The sequence below is a fragment of the Gavialis gangeticus genome, unplaced genomic scaffold, assembly GCF_001723915.1.
Source record: "Gavialis gangeticus isolate Ggan-Ray unplaced genomic scaffold, GavGan_comp1, whole genome shotgun sequence".
In the NCBI taxonomy this organism is placed as follows: Eukaryota; Metazoa; Chordata; order Crocodylia; family Gavialidae; genus Gavialis; species Gavialis gangeticus.
The window spans coordinates 25,050,845-25,070,681 of NW_017728996.1; the positions used below are offsets into that span (position 1 = coordinate 25,050,845).

At 40.6% G+C, this 19,837-nt stretch overlaps 1 protein-coding gene across 1 annotated transcript in view; it reads left to right on the plus strand.

Moving 5' to 3' along the window:
• The window catches only part of FBN1 (fibrillin 1), a 234,959-nt gene that overhangs the window by 6,512 nt on the left and 208,610 nt on the right, over positions 1-19,837 (plus strand). Inside the window, exons 4-5 of the mRNA XM_019503825.1 lie at positions 3,460-3,555; positions 6,225-6,320. Coding sequence (XP_019359370.1) covers positions 3,460-3,555; positions 6,225-6,320 — 192 coding nt within the window. The remainder of the gene's footprint in view (positions 1-3,459; positions 3,556-6,224; positions 6,321-19,837) is intronic.

Below are 19,837 nucleotides of genomic sequence, written 5' to 3' on the forward strand. Positions count from 1 at the left end.
TCCTCCACACCAGGATTACCAGCTAGACTGGGGCAGGCAATTATTTCAGGTGGAGGGCCACTTACCCAGTTTTGGCCAGCTGTTGGGCCACATGGGAAGCCCTGCTCCTTGACAGGTGCCCCGCCCCCTGAGAGGTGCCCCGCCCCATGGTCACCATCTTGGGACCATTGTCCCAGTGTCTTGGGACCAATATCCCAGGGCCAGTACCAGTGGGGCCCAAAGCAGGGTACAGGCTGGCAGGGGTCTGCGGAGCCAGGCTGGGCTGCACCAGCAGGGAGTAGGGGGAGCTGGCCCAGCTCCATAGAGCCCCTGCCAGCTGGGACCCTGCACTCCTGCCACCCTGCTCTGGGCCCCACTGGCGCTGGCCCTGGGACACCGGTGCAGGCCTCATGCTCCTGCTCACGCCCAGTGCCCCCCAGCCCCACGGTACAGGTGGGGGGCAGCAACCAGCCCCAACCACCTGCTTGCTGGTGGTATGGAGCGCAGGGGAAAAGTGGCCCCTCGCCCGCCCCATGGCCAGCACTCCCTGCTGCAGCCATTCGCAGCCCATGCGGGGCTGTCCTGAGCAGGCATGTTGAACCTCATGAGATTTCTTCTTCAGTCCTCCAATTTGCCTAGGTCGCTCTGAATCCTAGCCCTACCCTCATTCCTGTTACCTTGTGCCTGATCTTACAAAATGCCCCTTGTTCAGAGATGTTGAGGATGCAGCTACTGCTTTTTATTTGTTACATGGAAAGTGAAGGATCTTATGTTTCCCTGTTGGGATTATTAACTAGGACATGCATGTATTTTTTTTTGCTCTGCTGAGTCATCTGTTGAGGGTATAATGATATATGCTATGTAGACTTGAGCATTGGGCCAAATCCTGAAGCTCTTACCTTTGTTATAGAAAAACAAGATAGTCAGGTTTTGTTACTTTGGGATTTTTTGCACATTTTTTCAGCCTGACAGCATCTTTCACTTTATTTATACAGTTTTGAATGTTAATTGTTGGCTCTGTCTATAAATGTTTGGAAGTTCCCGCTCCTGCAGCTAGCCCTCCATGAACTCAATTTTAGGTTCTGAATGTAAATTATTTGTAGGATTGGGCCTGAAAAAGATGATAATTTATGAATATTTTAACCATTCCCTGTGTATTCTAGGATATGGCAAAGCTGTGTGTGATGTCGCCAATGCTGTGCAATTTCTGTGCCTTTCAGCAGAACCTTTATCAATCTACTGTCTTTGGGGCAGATTCTTTTCTTTTGCTTATTTGAGTAACTCCATTGGCTCTGACCATCTCTGATATAACGAAGGGGAGAGCCCAGCTCTTTACTAATAAACCAGTTTTCAGGATTTCAAACGTAGAGCAACAGCTAAGCCTAAGAAACACATACCTGTGTTTCTACAAACTTCTGGTGGGTTGATATTTCACAATGCTCAGTATGTTTTCTTATTGATGTTTCAAAACATTTTCAGAAGAGGAGATAAAAATAATTAGATTGTCTCTGGTATATCACTGATTCAGCCAGGAGACAGAGTTCTTTGGTTGAATGGTCTGTCTTAATAATTATGGCTAGGTATACCACCCATCTCCCATAATTATTTTATTTTAAAAAGAAGCAAGAAATATTTTACTTTTGAAAAGTTCCTTTGAGTAGAAGTAAAACAAATTATGGAAACTTTTTTTCAGGGTTACTTCTAAGATTGTTTATGTAAAATGGGGGAATATACTTAACTTTCACTTGAACAAATAATTTGAAAATCAACGTATAAGCTACTGTTAACATTTTTATCTCAGATGTAGTTCAAAGTATTTAAATGGTTTTGGTGCTCATGTGGGAATGAAAATTAGCTTTTGGCATGGCTGACTCTAATTGAAATCAGTTTGTGGTTTTTAAGTTCCTACCCTGCTTGACAGATGATATCATTTCCTATGCTTTTTCTAATCCCCTCTGTTTGTCTAAGATTGTATAAAACTAGGTTGAACTACACATTTTAAAGCAGCTATACACTTTTTTTCTGACCTACTTAGGATGTTATCCAAAAATCTTCACCAGATAGTTATTTTACATTTGCAAATACTTTCACTTTTTGTTGAGGAATGTTATTACAATTTTTTATGGCTATATTTTAGGCAACAAAGATATATCACAATTATTAGAAACACAGAAAATGTAAGTTCTAGTTTGAACCTTATAGAACTTAAACATTTAAAACATCAGTGTTTTAAATAATGGATTCTTTTGAATCCCTACTCTAAAAGTCTACTAAAATTAGCAGAGTTTATAGAATGGTGGTATGTACTCATGGCAACGAAGTTAAAATGATTTCTGCTTAAAAAGAAAAAAACCCAACAACTTGCATCTCTCTAGTTTGTAAAATGCCAAATGTTTCTGAAGAGCTTGGGCCGCAGCACATTTTCAGTGGTTGATGTACCACCTGCCAGTAATAGGCTGTGGCTGCCTGTGGAGTTTGTATTTCTCAGTCTTTCTGACCATTTCAGACAGATTAGTGTAGGTATCTTGTGCTCCATGACAATCTACTAAAATGCTAATCTGACAGTAATCCTATCCGGGGAGGAGTCTTTCATGTGGTTCCTGTTAAGAAGGAAACCATTTCCTGGCTGCATATTCAGAATGTCTGCCTCAATTGGACTCCGTTGTCAGACAGTGGGAACTTTGATGAAAATTAAATCGTGAAAGCTATCCACTCTTATACAGATGAAGAGCATAATATTTTAAGTGGTTCCTGACATTAATTTGAATAACATATTTGTCCTTATTATCAGGAAAGTTCAATGCAGGCTTTTTGTGCTTTCCTGGTAGAAGATAGATTGTATGTTAACCACTATTAACTGGCTTAGGTTCAAGTGAAGAGGAGCATGAAGTGCACCTCCCCATTTTCTGTCATTTGCAGAGAAGCTTTCCCTCTTTAGAGCCTTGGGTTGTGCACTGCTGGCCTAGTAGCAACTACCAGCACCTCTCCCTTATCCCTTCCTGTTCTGCATTTGTTAGCAGGATCGGGGGGTTCATTGGCTTCCATATCCCCATCTTTGTTTATTGCTCTGATGCTGAAATCTTAGTGCTGCTTGGTGGTGTCTGCCAAAAGATCTGTACTTTTTCCTTTTCTGCCAGCCTGTTTTTGCTTTGGTGAACTAAGGATCATATCCTGTAGCCCTTACTCCCATGCGAAATACCACTAACTTCAGTGACCAGGGACTGTAGGCTTGCCTCCCATTTAGTTTCTGCCAATACTCTGAATTCCTTAATATTATAAATTATATTGTTTTGGCTTCTACTTAGTAACTACCAGAGACGTAACCTTAAGCTGCATGTACTAAGTACCCCCCCATTTTTAATGTTTTCCTAGATACTCAGCACTTCCTAGAATCAGTCCCTTAAATAACGATTGACGGTTATTTAACTATTCCTGATAGTTTTGTCAAATTATGAAAAAATACTCTTTTCATAATTACAGTACAACACTGTAACATCCGGTGTATGAATGGAGGTACCTGCAGTGATGACCATTGTCTCTGTCAGAAGGGATACACAGGAACACACTGTGGACAGCGTAAGTAACCTAAGTGTACATATGCATACAACAAATGCAAAGTTACATGATAGTGAAACATATAGATCAGTCATAATTTACCTGTAAATCTCAGTCGCGCTGTATTTGTTCTTGGTATACTGCAATGGAATTTTACAGGAAGCATGTGACCTTGAAATGAGTGTCAGGTCAATTCTTCCTAAGCAGAACTATTAAAATAAACATCAAGTGAATTCATAATAATTGGACATAGTTCTTACCCTAGCAAAATTCCCATTGACTTGCAGGAGTTGAACTGGAGCAGCAGACCCTAGCTTTCAATTTTAAATAAAGAGTTTCTTAATTTTTTTGAATGCAGTAACTTTATTTAAATTTAGATTTAAAAAAAATACTGAGTTATGAAGGGTACCTAACGAACATTTGTTCTTTCTGGTATTATCTTGTTATGGTTACAGACAAATCTGTTTTCCTTGACCAATATATTTTACATTGCATTATATTATCCTGCCTTAGTTGTATTCAGGCTGGAGCTATGCCAAGCAATGTGAATAGTTGATAGGGCCTTTACACTTATCAGAACAGCACTTACAATTATAGTTGATTTCAGCAGCTGTATGAGATCTCCCTAATGTACAGTAAAGAGTTCTCATCTCTTGCAGCCAAGATATTTGCCAGGTTTATGTTGATTCTAAATCCTGTCCTCCATATAAACCCAAATCTCCACCACTATAAAAGCAATAAACACTGCAGTGATGGGGAGATGAAGTGATCTCTTGTTTGTCTCCACCACCATTCCAGAATCTGCTGCTGAGGGGTACTGAAACAGGTGCTATTGTGTCTTTTTCTTCAGGGCTACAACATTGCTAGTAAACTGAAATGAGAATTCAGAGATCCACTCTGTCAAGTGGGCACCTTGGCATGATCTCTTTACTGCCCCAGTGGTGCATGTGCAGTGTAAACACTTGATTAGTTTGACTAACTGAAATAGCTGCTTGTTTAAGCGGGCAGCGGGGCGCCTGTACTGATGCCCCAGCCCAGGTCAAGAGCTGCTGGGAGGAAGGCGGAAGACAGGGGGTGCCATGTGCAGAGACGTGCACTGGCCCCAGGCAGCCTGCAGAGCAGCTCCAGCAGTTAAGTGGAGGAGAGGAGGATTGAGGCCCCTGTAGGGAGGGAGCTGGGCAAGGCTGGGGCTGCTGCAGAGCCCCAGCAGGTAGCAGGACGGGGCCGCGGGTGGCTCGTCCAAGGGAAGGGGAGGGCTGGCTCCCCACTGCCATGTGCACTGTGGGGGAGCTGGGGCATGTTTCCACCCTTTCATTCCCCCATACTGCTCCTGGACAACCCTCTGGGCTCTGATTGTCCCCATGACCTGGCCCAGCCAGGGCTCTGTTCACTGTGAATGGGGCCCTGGCTGGGCCAGGTCGTGGGACAGTTGGAGCCCAGCGGCTCCTCCAGGGGCATGGCTCCAGGCAGCCAAGGGCTGCTCATGACCTCCCGATCTTTGCACGGGGCACAGGCGAGCTACATCCGCGAGCTGTGCTCTGCGCCTCACTGCTGCCTTCGAAAGCAGCGAGACTGGCATGGTGCTGTGCCGCACTGCTTTCAAAGGCAGCAGTGAGGCATGGAGCAAGCAGAGCTCAGCTTGCAGCTGTAGCACACCCGTGCCCTGTGCAAAGATCGGGGGGTCACGGGTCCCCCTTGGCTGTCCAGCACCACGCCTCTGGAGGAGCCACCAGGTTCTTCCCGGGGACGATGTGCAGAGGGCAACGGGGATCCCCCAGGCTCCATCCCTCTGGCCCAGCAGTGCAGCTGAGGCTAGCCCTGTTCTGGATCCCTCTCGGGCAGTGCAGGGCCAGGGCCAGTGCAGGGTGGTGAATTTACAGGTGCTGCCAGCACCGAGCGAGGGGCACAGTGGCTCCCAGCCCCAATCCTGGGCCCGGCTCTGCTCTGATCCCTGCCCAGTCCCAGCCCCATTCCCCTCCATGGTCCTTCCCCTTCCCCCCATAGACTTTCCGGGAGGGAGTGCGCACATGCGCACACACGTTCTTTCAGCCCCTCCTCCCCCATTTATTTTCTTCCTCCACCTATGCCGCCTGCTCCACCTGTCTCTGAGTTCACCAGCTGCACCTGGGTGAAACTTTGTTTCATTGTTTGGATTGAAAATTTAAGTTTATGTATTCTGACCACCTTATCTAACACCAGGAAACCTATAAACATATCCTATTTCTGATAGGCCTAAGGAGCTGATTAGTCTGTTAGCTTGTTTCTGGTCTATGCAAAGAAATGGAAAGAGCTTTGAGGATCTGAAAGAGATGTGTTTGCTTAGCCCCTATATCTATGGAGTCTACTACTTAGTTGTTACTTAGATTAATGGAAAATGTTGGTTTGAAATTATGGTACACTCTGTTGATGGTAGAGAGACTAGCACTAGAAGCCTGGAAAAGTTCTGATTGCTCTTGTGTTTGTGAAATATACCCTGTGGAAGATTAATATGTTTTACTTGATAAGAGTGTGAGATAGTGTAAAAGCTGCAATAGATAATGCAGCTGAAGTGGAACACACAATAACCTGTATCATTAGATTTGCAACTTTAACTAAGTTTCCTGAGCTCTGAGAAGTTGTAGCTGTATATCTATTATGAAAGTGATTTTAAAATGATTTAATTAAGATAATTTTTTTCTTCTTCGCTGCAGCTGTCTGTGAAAGTGGGTGTCTTAATGGTGGGAGATGCGTGGCTCCAAATCGATGTGCTTGTACATATGGCTTTACTGGACCTCAGTGCGAAAGAGGTATGTGCTCTAATACCACCTAAAATTAAAGATCATGAACAGTGATTTATATGTTTGATCCTAACAAAATGAATTTAATTCTTATTCAGTATAAGTAGGAAACTGAAAATACTGATGCTGTGATAGCTTTTAAGGACTAGTATTTTACTTTTGACTGTAAATGATGTGGGCAAAATGTAAATAAGGGGTTTTTTTCTTTCTTGTTTGCAGTTCCCAAAATTTTCAGTTAAAGGAAAATCTGACCAAAAGAACTAGGAAGAACTTGTGAATTTATGCAAATGTATGGAATAAGACTACTGTAACTGCCATAAATGGAATATATGATGGTGGATAGCCTAATGATAGGTGGAATCTTCACATTTTCATGTGGAAATAACAATTCAGTCTTGCTTCTGCATGTGGTCAATAGCATTTTAAGCATCAGTCCTGCGGTCCTATTATAGAGTTTTTGCAAGTCTTATTTTCTTATCTTGTGGCAAACCACCTTATTCTATCAGTACTGGAGAGGCTGTAGTAGAGTGTCACATTTACCCTACACAGAAGTTGGTCTTTTTTTCTGTTACTCTAAAGTCTAAAAACAAATATTCAGTAGCAAATACAGCAATATTTGAGGGGTTTTTTTTCATTCAGGGGTAGGAATCAAGTTTAAAGGCATATGAAACCAATTAAGGCAATTGTTTCATTTCATTTCTGTTGCTTGTGAAAACACAGAGATGTAAAAGTTGGCAAATAAAAATATCAATAAATATTTTTACACAAACGTTAGTTCAGTGTTTAAATTATAAGAAAAGTTCTGTTGTTTTGTTTTTATGGCAGTCAGACTGATATATTTAATTACCAATGATATGCAATATCCTATATCTCTCTCTCTCATGTTTTATTTTTGCAAGGTTTAGTCAGTTGTTCTCCGCATCCTGTGGGAATGTATTGCTATTGATTTGTCACTTTTTGTTTAAGAGTATCCATAGCAATAAGCACAGCTGTTTCCAGATGAAAGTACGGTCATACCAACTGCCTAACTGCTGCTATACTGTATTGTTTCAAGAAAATTTAATCTATTTAATGGCTTGCTGGAGAAGGATGACAGAAATCATTGTTTAAATAGTCATCGTGTTAAATTATAGTCTTAAAATAACATGCATTTTAATTTGATTAACATTCTGATTGATTTCCCGTTTTTTTGAAAATTCGTCTAGATCACGTAGATCATTAAAACGTATTTTATTTTCTATAAAGCTAAATTCTATATAGATCACATGACTCACTTTGGGCTTGATTCTGGCCAAAAGTCTTAATGACTGTAGTGGGGTGTTGCAAGTGCTAAATATCTCCAGGCTTGGGCCTTCACTCATTACTGGCTCTCCTAGACGGACAGAAGAGGTGGTTACTTAGAACAGCCAATTATTAGTGACAGTAAAGCATTTGACTATTTTGCTCTCAGTTTGGCCACAAAGTGGGAAGAAGCAGGTGTTTCCCAGTATACTTGAGGCAGAGAAAACCTCTACACTGAGCTAAGACTTGCATGTTGTTTTGTTTTTGGTTTGTTCAAAGCTGACAGCTGAAATACTGCTAGTCCGGCAGGTAGTTCTATTCTGAATTCCACCTTTAACCATCTGTCCTTTTCCCAAACGCGCAACAATACATGAGTGTACCACATGATGTATGAATGTATAGACTAAAGAAGGGTAGCCTTTCTTTAAATTATTCTTTCCTATATCTTCTAGCTCCTCAGCATCTTCAATACTATAGACTCCATAGACTTTTGTACAAACACATTGCCTTCTTAATGATATGTAATCTGCAACACTGTGTTTGCCATCACTATTCTTGGCCATTACAACCGTTGTTCATATTTTCAAGCACTATTGGGTGCATGCTGTATACACAAGTTCTGAGTTTGTACTTGTGAATTCATCAGTTCATACAGTGGTTCATAAACAGGGCTTATATAGTCCTTGGATTGCTTGAATGTATATTAACAACCTTGTGGTGGTGGGACATTGACTATGGGTGAGTCTACATGTGCAGTTAAACGTGACTAAAATTCATGTGCATTAAGGAATTTTTGACAGGTGTCTACATGTGCAGGGACTTGGCATTAAAGTTAGTGCCAAGTCTGCAGCCCTGCCGTGTACCCCTAGTGGCTGAGCAGACCTGGCATTAAAGTTAGTGCTAGGTCATGTCTACATGTGTGCTAATGTGCTTTAACTAATCATGCTTAAATTTGATACCTGCATGTGTAGATGTGCACCCATAATGTGTATTAAATTAGGCAAATGTGCATTAACATGCCTCGTGTAAATGTGGCCTGTGTTCTCATCCCCCTGATTTATCTGTGACAGGTTAAGGTGTTCTTGGTGTTTTGGGGCAATGGCTTGTAGCTGTGTGATGACTGTTTGTGTAGTTTTTAGGAATAAGTTAGACAACCACTTTTATGGGATAATTTAGATAGGAATAATCCTGTCTTGAGCAGGAGGTTGAGCCGAATGGTCTCCTGAGGTACCTGCCAGCCCTACTTTTCTATAACTATAATTATATGTTCTATTCAAGCACAAGTGAGGCAGAGAAGAGAACAAGGGATTGAAAAGGTCTCAAGTATCTCAGATTAAAGGCACCTAAATTGTAAGCAAGTAAAACAAGTCTTATGACTTGTATTGTTTGCAGAGGATATTGAGTATGACCATACCAGAATTATTTATTCTGAGTTGCCAACAAAAGCAGTTTGTTTTGGGTATACTGAGGAGCTGCATATTGCCGGACCTGAGGAAGGTGACGGCAAAGGTAGCCACTTTTATGTTCACTTATCCTGGGGCCAGTTTAAGCCCCAGCATAAGTTGGAACAGCCTTGGGCTCAAATTTGTAACTATCTGAAACAACCAGTGTGCCATTACATGAGCAGGGAATAGTTGGAGCCCCATTTTCTCAGCTAATGGTCCCTTTATCAGGGAGGGCTGGAAAGGGCTGACACTGGAATCCTGGGTGGGTGACTGCCATATTCAAGACAGCTTGGGCCAGTGGAGACCAGAGAAAAGTCACTTCAAGCAGGGGCCAGAATTGGTGGTTTATACATGTGCTCTGGGAGTGTAGGGAGGGGAGGGTGCTTTAATTAATTAAAGAGCCCAGCACATCATATGAATTAGTGTCTGTGTGCTGAAAAATGGCAGCTGGGATGCTTTAACTAAAGCTCGTTGAAAAAGCTTCGGTTAAAGCACCTCTGCTGCCATTTTTCAGCATGGGGATACTGATACATGTGACTGGGGAGTCTGCTGGAGCTGGTAATTACAGCACGTTGGAGCAGCCTCACTGCACATGTATAGGCACCCAATCTAGCCAACTGGCTTCAATCTATATGTTATTTCCATAAAGCATTTTCTGTAGAGCATGTCTTTGATTTCAGTTATCAGTTAAAAAGAAAACAGCGATTAATGAACCATAACATTTCTGTTGATGCTCATTACAATGTTGAGGCCAAATGATGGTCAGAGCTCCAGTGGACCTTTGAAGTTTGGCTTGTTTTGTACATTCAGATTCCCAACACCCTCTGTACCTAACTGAGGTAATATATTCCTGTCTCCAAAAAAAAGGGTGGGGTCTCTGAGTCAAATTATGCCAGAAAACTTTCTTCTGAAGATAAGATTTTGAGCATAAAGTAATGCTGACTAGCTGGAGTAACTTGCAGTGTTCAGCACCCGCACCTGTGCATTCACTAGGGAACTGTCTGGCTGCATATGAGTTTATGCATCTGTTAGCTGAGGAAGAGATCCATTTGCAAAAAAACTAGCATCAGGCACATTATGTGGATGTGTAACCCTCCCAAGAGGACTTCTGATGTATACATGGGTGGATACAATGCAGTGTGTGGATTACAGTGTGATGCCTGGTGTGCTAAGTGGAACTGTATCAATTTTCTTCTGCCAAAACTGACATTTCAAAGAGGTTTTCTTTAAGCAAAAAATCTGAGAATGACGTGGTAAATACCTTCTAAATTACAACCCAATTCTGGTATAAGCAAAATGGGCACAGATTCTTTTTCATTGTTTTAAAACCCCATTTTGGACTTAAACACGGTGGGAAATGGAGCAATATGGTTTTGTGGCATGTGTCATGCACATCACACATGTGTTTGGCTGTGTTTTGACTTTTGAGGTTGTGCCTGCCACAAGCTAACAGGGGTCAAAGTAAATTACTACTACAAATTATATAGTACTTTTCTCTGTAAACATTAACTAATCATTACAGTCAGAAAGTATGGTTGTGGCATGCCTCTTATTCGCGTATATCACATACCAAAGAATGTTGCAATCCCTATTGTTGCAATATATAATGCTTTTGTATAGAGTATTATTGGGCAATCTAATTCACTGTTTGGAAGCATTCTCATAACCTGGTGTGGAAAACAATGAAACAACTCCAGATCGTTGTAGCAAAATTTGTGCCAACTGTTTAGATTAGTGGTTTTCAACTTTTTTAGACTTGAGACACCCTTTTTTTTGGCTTGAGGCACCCCACAGAACATGCTGACTTTTAATTTTTGCTTACTTTTTGACTATGGGAAAATAACAGCAATTCATCTGTTGCAAAGAACTCAGGCCAGAATGCTTTTGACACTGTGGATTCCTATCAGAAATCTCTGTTATTTTTAAAATCATCTTTGTACCTCTAACAGTGCTAATATTGCATGGCATCCTGTGGTACCTGTCAAGCTAGGCTGTGGGTGGTCAGGTCTGGGGGTCATGCAGAGTCAGGAGAAGCAGCCAAGATCTGAGAGGAGTGTGCAGAGTCTACGTGTAGGGAAGCCAGGAGCCATATGATCTGTCTGGGGAATTGAGGCAGAAATCCAAAGGATTGGGCTGAGCGTGGAGTTAGGAGTCTAGCTGGGTCAGATAGCCAGGAGATCAAACCAGGGTCAGGTCAGAGAGCCAAAGTGTCAAGCCGAACCCGGGTCTGTGGGAAAGTCAGTTCAGGTATTGAGGGAATCTGTCAGAGTCAGGAGAGGCACAACGCACGGGTGCAGCAGCCTACATACAAGGTTGAACCTTGTTGCCTTTAGCACTTCTTCTTCCAAGTCAGGGTTTTATATTGGACGAGGTGAAGGATGAGCTGCCCCTGGCTGGCTACTCCTATGTTAGGGAGTAGGTGTGTGGCTAGGCTCAGTTGGAGGGTTCTGGCCACCTGTCTGCCAAGTTGGAGGGTTCTGGCTAGTGCTCTGCTGGGGAGGTGGCAGGCAGGGATGACCAGGCTAGACCAGGCAGACTGAGGGCCCAGGTCCAAGGCCAGGGCCTGACAGTATCAAGGAACCCCAGGGTGCTGCAGCATCCTGGTTGAGAATCACTAGCTTCAGTCCTGAGATATGCAACGTGGTTCTGCTGCTAATATGTTTTAAACAGTTTCCATTTCATGCATTTGGTCCATATTTGTAATGAGAGGCAAGCTTGATTTCATATTATTTGAACAAAATGTTGACCATGTTTGTTAAATGAAGTTTTAGAAACCCTTTTCATAAGCTGGGATCTTCAGACACAGACACATGCAAACCAGCGGGCCAAATCTAGTAAAATACTGCTAATCTTATAGTGCAAAGAGATTAGTCCAAATCTACAGTGTGAGTAGCTTTTACTCTCAAAGAGCAGCAATCCTTGGTTGATGAAAGCACACAAATTGTTTCTTATGGATTGGTGGACCTTTCCTGTTGCTATAAAATGCTATAAACAAGAGTAAAAGGAATTTTAAAATTATATACCAGATTTCTTCAGCACATTTTGGAAGTATATGTTATGCCACCAGTGATATATATTCTCTTCAAGTCTGCTTGGCTCTGGTGTGATTGCATTACTCATATACCTGAATTCATAATTTTTAAGCTGTTGAGCACAGTATTTAGCTTTTTTCCAGAGCAGGGGAAGCCTATTGGGCATAGTGCCGAGTACGTGCAGACTTATCATGAATAAAACTGACCTGGTATTTCTTTGGGATGATGTTTATCAGAAAGATGGACATAACATAAATTAAACAATGAAAGTGTAATGGAATTGGAAATGCTTCCTAAAACAATTTTAGACAGATTTAAGACGTATAGACTGGAAAGGAAAATATTTTATGGGTGCTAGCTTGGTTGGAAGGACTTATGCTTTTAGAACTCAGTTCTGTAAGGTACTCTCTGGCCCTGGGCCAGTGAAGCACTTCAACATATGCTTAACTTTAAACCAGAGACATTCAAGTGCTTAAAGTTAAGCATGCGCTTCAGGGTTTTGCTGGATCAGTGCCCGAGTGCTCAGAACTGGTTAAGCACATGCTCAACTTTGAACATGCAGCTCTCTCAGGATGAAATCCTTAATGAAAATAAATCCCAGGTTATAGAAAATTTAAAAACCAAAAATCAAACTTCAACCTGCAAACTCCAAATGGGGCCTCTTGGTGTGTACTTTTTAACAAAAAATATAAAGTAAGTCTAAAGAAAAAAACAAAGGACACGGTACAAGCTCCATTATTGGAAATGCCTTTTGCTTGAAAAAGAATAAGGATTCCCACTCTTTCAGTTACTCTGAAAGTTCCCTTCTTTGTCTGAACATATCCATCTCCCCATTGACATTTCAAATAATTGTTCATTGTTGCAGCCCTGATATGAAAACCATTTTATTTTTCTGCTTAGGCTCTCTGAGAGGGACCCACTTTAAGCACAGAACATGAGACTGCCTTATTTTATCCAAGTTCTTGTGGCAGCATAAGGGGCCCAATCCTGGGGTTTCTTGCCGTATTGGTATTGCCATCCATGAGCACAGGTTTGGCCCCGAGTTAGTTCAAATATTAAGAACATATCATGTGTGTGTTCTATATTTCTTTTTCTGGACTCAGTAAATGAGAAGATGAATACTTTTCCTTCAAACAGAGTCATTCCTGTACTGCTTTCTTCATGGCAGGAATTTTGCACAATTTTTAATTATATTTGGCCATTATTAAAAGTTCCCAGAATGAATGCCATATGTAAAAATATCTTTCCCAGAGATCCTTTATGAGAGTGCAAACACTGACAGTGTTCAAACAGTGACTTGGTGCTGTGTATATTTTCTTCTCTTTAAATATTACAGCAGATAAAATATGTTTTCACAGAGAGGACGCTGCACCCCTTAGTGTGCCCCGTCTCTGGTATTTAGTCGAAAAGCAAAGTAAATAACAAAGTGTAGATAGCAGTAAAAGTATGTTCCCAAAGCCTTATGTCGCATTTAAAGTAGTATTGCAGCATATGGTAGCTGGCAAACATTTGAATAAACTTGATTTTTGTAGTTTTCTTCCAAGAAACACATCTGTTGACATGTAGTTTCTGCAGGCCTGTAACATTAATGTGTATGTAGTATCATAGCAGCACACTAGTGTGGCCATAGTTGAAGGCCTGTAATACTTGCTAATTGTTGCAGATCTTTATTTTTACGAGTTCATAACTTAAGCATGAAAAGTTGCGTTAGGTTGAAATTTAGTATTTATAATTCCAGCATTAGAGTGATTTATTTTTTTAAAGAAAAAGAATAAGTGGAATGTATTTTATTACCTTGTTAATGTTTTTTGTTTCAGTTTTAAAACAACATTTTCAAGTCTGTATTTTAAATGAGCTTGGAATATATTTGTCTGCGAGAAGCTGAATCAAATGTATAGTTCTTGTTTTTATTTCAGAAAATTTAGATTATAGCCTAGTTTTGGGAGTGATAGCCCCCAAAACAGAATAATCACCTCAATTTAAGTGCATTTAAGATCTGCAGTGTAATCAGCATATCTCTAACTCTAAATTGGATAACCTGTTGGGTTCTGTGTTACACTTATTTTCAAAAAATGAGTTTTGAGACAACAGGAACACTAAGAAAGGGTAGTTGTAATAGACATTGACTGTTTCTGGTTAGGTGAAAATATGTATTAATTATTTATGAGTTTTAAACTTATAAAATAAGCGTCTGCAAATAAATAAAGGAATTATTTTCATTAATGATCAATTATATGTGATATATAGGTATTTTACTAGTCAGTCACTGCTTACGCAATGCCTTGTGCATCTCAAACTATTAAATGTTTTTTTTAAATGTTTATACTATCTGTGCTAAAATGCATAAGGACTTATGATTCCTGGAAGTTGTTCAGTACTTCATGCATGATACTGAGCATTTTTTAAACTTCTGCTGAAGGCAAAGTTCAGTTCAAACAAAAAAAAAAAAAAAGTATTTGAATATTTAGCACATCTCTCTACAACTTTCCACCTTATTGTCTGGCTACTAAGACCATTGCCTTTCAGATATGCAGTAAGGTATTAGATTTTTAGCTGTTTTTACTTTTTATTTTGGTGACTTGATGCAAAATTCAAATGGAAGTTAAGTCTTCCATGTTGTGTTCACATGTGGTTCAGTCTAGAAATGATTGGACTTTTCATAATGAATTAAAAGTATCAGTTAATGAAACAGTCTTCATAAAATCTGATATAGATATTGTTGAAGTCATAATGGATTGAAGTAAATTATGAAATGTTTTGCTTACATTATTAGTCTAAAATTAAGCGTGGGAAGATAGAACTAGCATATCGCAGGCAGCCACGTAACCTGTTTCAAGTTCTTTAGGGCTAGGGATAGAAGTTACATATAAGATGGTTTAAGTGATCATAAACTGATTTAAACCTGTAACAGAACAAGAGTTCAGTGCACATAAACTAGGAGTGTGTGTGCATGTGTACAATATATGACTCGTAATCACTACTTAAGAGTTCATTTCTGTTCCCATTCATGTCAATGGCAAAACTTCTATTGACTCCATTTGTGCATTATTTGGTCTTTGGTATACAAGAAACCTCAGGTAGAAGGTCATATTTTCATCGAGAGGTTCTGCCAAAATTATATACGGGAAGAGATGTCTATGCATATTTGATTGTGGGATTTGACATTAATACTGATGCTGCTTTATATAAATATAGACAGTATGGATATCTGGAGAGTACGACCTTCCTTACTAGTCTTCATAGGCAGATTTGTATTCTGTGGAGCTTTTTGGGGAACTGAATAGAATTTGTGTTGGTGTATTGTCATGAAGGTGACATCCATTCACATGCTGAGGGACCTGCAGGAATGACTCTGCATATCAGGGCTTCATCATGATAATGATCCCTTAAGCCATTTTGATGCTTTCACTGTCATTACAAATGTCATGTTCAGTTACCTACATTTCAGCGCTCTCTTACCTTGCTGTTCATTTTGTGCCTCATAGAACATATAATAGCTGAGTACAAAGAATTCTTTAGGAGGTGTGACTTTGGTGTTTGGTTTTCAGAGTGGCAACTACTGGGGTTAAAAATGATTAAAAGAATGAATAAATGAACCTGAGAAACGTATTTATATTTGCACAATTCTACCTTTTTTGGAGAAGAATCCTCCTTTTGCTCTAGGTTTCTATATATTTTGATATAAGAAAGGAAAACTACCTAGAATCCTTTGGTTTCTTGCTGTGAAAATAAATGTTTTCTTTGTGATTCATCATGGAATTGTATATGAATGTTTTCCATTTGTACCTTTTTCCCCTTCTTATTGAACTCGTAGCATTCAAATTTTGTTACAATGGCAACAGAAAGAAAAGGGGTAGTGAAATACAGTATCAAGGTGATTGATCCCCAGATAGTCAAGTTAGAAAGAGTTTTTTGGTTTATATAAAAATATATAAAGTTTGCACTATGGTTGGCTCCAATAAAGTAAAGAGAACCTCTTTTGAAATATCATAGATCATACTTAATTCAAGGATAATCTGAGAATGGGAATTCCAAGTAAAACAATTTCTTTATGTAGGTCATCTGCAAAACACTGATCTGTCAGGAAAACAGTTCTGGAGTAGAGGTGGTCAGAATGGTCAGTGTGACTATTTTGTCATTCAGAAATCCCCAGGCAACCTATCTGATATGGTGCTGTTGACATCTTTCCTATAAAAGTCATTACTTCCTTTACAGTAACTTGTTATATTTAGAAATAGATTTTTAAAAATTCTATCTCTATAAATGTTGCAAAAAAAGATGGGAAATAACTACTTAAGAACTATTAGAACAACAGTTATATTTACACTTCCAATTGGCCTTGGGAAATTCAGTAATAATGACTGAGTGCTTTTTATATTTTTTTCAGTGATAGCTTGTACGCTTTGGCATGCTGGAGCAATGCTGTAGGAAAAGAAAAGAGGCCTAAATAAGGTCTGAAAAGGAAAAGAAATATCCCTCTCCAAATTCTGCTCTGCTGTAAATTAAAGAGCCTACTTATGCACTCCTTAGCCAGACAACACTCCTCCTGAAATCAATAAGAGATTTGCCTGAGTAAAGAAATCACAATAAGTGTTCTTTTAGAAAAGGTTTTTAATGCCCAAGGATTATTGGAAGTGACCAATAAAACTCTACTATTGTTAGAAATGAATACGTGCCTGCATTATTAAAATATATTTCTTCAAGAACAAAAACATGTGACTTTTAACCGGATTAATTTTGACAACAGAATTCAGCTACATGCAAATAAATATTATTAGTAGCCTCAGACAGCACAGGGCAGCAGTATCAATTTTTGAAGACAATTCATTTACTGATAGTCATTCAAGTCCTAATCCAGCACACTGTGATTCTAATGTCAAAGCTTTTTAGGCCTCTTTGCATATATTTGCCACCTGGGGCCACATCCAGACAAGTGTGGCTGGGTGGTATATGGCGCTGCAGACACATCTGTGGTGTCACATACTGCACATTCAGCTGTTCTTTATGCTGCAAAGGAGCAGTGCAGGTTTTTGTTTTTTTTGGCGGTGTGTGTATGTGTTTGTTTTTGACCCCTGGATCCAGGGGTCAAAAAAATCCACACAAAAAAAAGCAGAATGGTGCACATGGGAGCAGCATGAATTGCTCAAAACTGGAGCCTGGCCTTCTGGAGACAGCAGGATTGCTGATGCTGCAGTCCTGGGAGGCCCCTAGGATCCTAGGTAAGACTGCTGGAGCCAGCCCAGTGCTGGCCCTGGCCTTCTCTGCCCTACCTGGGGTAATCTGCTGTGCACCAGATGGCGCATGGCACAGGCATTCCTCAGGGACTACTAGCAGTGGTACAAGGTATTCCATTGCTAGTTGTCTCCAGGGAACCAAATGTCCATGCTCATGTGGATGCAGCCTGGGTGGGTTTTATATTACAGAATGTTTTTATGAGGTAGTAGGATCCAGGGCTCCAGTTTGTTTTAAGAAGAAGTTTTTGATTTTTATTCTTTCTTTCTTTTTTTTCATTTTTAAAGTGAATGTAGCTTCTGGGAAATGGCTGCTGGATTAGGAGTTGGGGAGACTAAAATCCTCTTTCTACCACACAGCTCCGAATTTCATACTACAGTATGGGCAGGTGTTTTTTACGACTGTATGCCAATACCTGAGCAGCTCACACAATTGGACACAAAGGACCAGAACTTTAGTGTACCCTTTTCATAACTCCACTGAAGTCAAAGCTACTAAATTTCACCCAGTTACCCCTGTACCAAGCTGAATAATTAATATCTGACTAACACTTGTCTCCTAAGTTGTCTTTGAAGTTCATTCCAGTATGGTTAATCACTAGGCTTGTGCGAAGCGGCCAGTATGTGATTCAGGTTCGGCCAATTTGGGGGACAGTGATTTGATTCGGTGATTCAGATCACTGCCCTGAATTGATTCGGCCGAATTGGATTTGAAAGATTCGACACTGATTTGGTGTGATTTGGCCATAGCCTATAATGGGGAATCACTAAAATACCTATAACATTGTTGGTTTTTTTGCAAAGTTGGATGAAAACAGCAGGGATGGTAGCCCCTTTTGAGGGCATGAAGCCTGCCAGGTTTCAAGCAGATAGGTACAGGGCCTTCTGTAGAAGTGCACCTCAAACTGTTCAAAACAAAACTTGTCGCTTGTGTGTGTTAACTGGGTTTCTGGTTGTAGCCATGTTGATCTAAGGAACAGGCAGGCAAGGTTCTTTGAGTAGATGTGATATCCTTTATTAGACCAACTGAATAGTTGGAGAAATATATCTTGGCAAACTTTTGGGTTTAAAAACCTTTCGTCAGGCTGAGGTTGGTGTGTGTGCTCTTCCTGGATGGAATGAATAGTAAAGAAGTCAGCGGCTGGTATGCAGGCAAGAAACCCAGTCAGTGAAAATGTAAATTGAGGCGTTGGAGGATGAGAGACAGGCTGGGGGAGCAGGAGGGGAATGTAAGAGGTAAAAGTGTACAGGTACCTGGGGAGTCAGATGTCAGGCAGGTTATAGTGTGTCATAAATCCAATGTCTATATTGAGTCCATGAGTTTTTGTATTGAGGAGGTTGATGAAGAGAGAGGCTTCACACAGAGCCTTATATGCTGTTTCTACATCCCTCTTCCAGAGCACTGTGATTGGAAGGGGACTCAGGGAAAGATCACAGTCACTGGCCAGCTACAGATGTTAATATCAGAGCAGTCTCCCTCCCCCCCAGTTTCTGTTTCCCTGCAAGACCACCTTCTGAATCGCCTACTCAACATATCTTTTCCAAATCAATTTGTATGCTTCAAATTGATTTGGAGCTTTTAATGGGTCTGCCAATTTGATTCAGATTCAATGATTTAGCCACCGAATCGGGCTGAATCTTCTCCAGATTGAATTGGCGACCGAAGCTTCACACACCCCTATTAATCACCTTCACCAGCAAATGTTCCTAAAAATTCATGCCTTCAAGTTAATTTGTATTTTTCTGGATTCAGCTTCTGTCTATGGTTTCTTATCATGTCTTTTTCTATTGGATTAAAAAGCCCTTCAATACTTACCATTACATACCGTAATCAAAAGACCTCTCAATCCTTTTTTTATAAAGTGAGCAGATTAAACTTTCAAATCTGTTGCTGTAAGACTTTTTCAACAGCTCTTAAATAGTTTCTGTGGCTCTTTTCTGCACCTTCTCCCATATTTTCTTTCTAAAATGCCAACACTGTGTCAGCATCCCATTAGCCCATTTTGCTAGAGGAACACACTGGGAGTTTAAGTTGCTTGTCCTCCACCAGAATGTCACCACAGCAAAATGAAAGTGTGATTAGTAGCATCTGCTAGCTTAAACTAAGCAGAGCCTACAGAACAGGCCACTATGCTGGAAAACAAGGGGTACTGTATGATGGAAAGCAGTGACTCTAAAAAGGATTTACTCATCTACCCAGCAAAAGGGAGGTATGCTTGTAGCCTAACTTACCTAGCAAAGGTAGCAATACCAGAGAAGACGTAGTGGCATTTGCTAACAACCAGAGGACATACCACAGTCCGTTGAGAAGACTTGAGCTATGCTGGCTTTAAGGAGGACATAGTCCAAGTTTACTTGTTCACAGTTTTTGCCTAGCACTTGCAGGGGAGGAGGAATGATGAACTGCTACTAGTGACCAAGGCAGTCACAGCTGCCAAACAGGGTACTGATTGAAAGTGCAAGTGAGTCGGCTGCTTATGCCCCCACCAGGTGTTAGCCCGAAACCTTGAATTGGAGAACCAGTAGGTTGTTGAGAG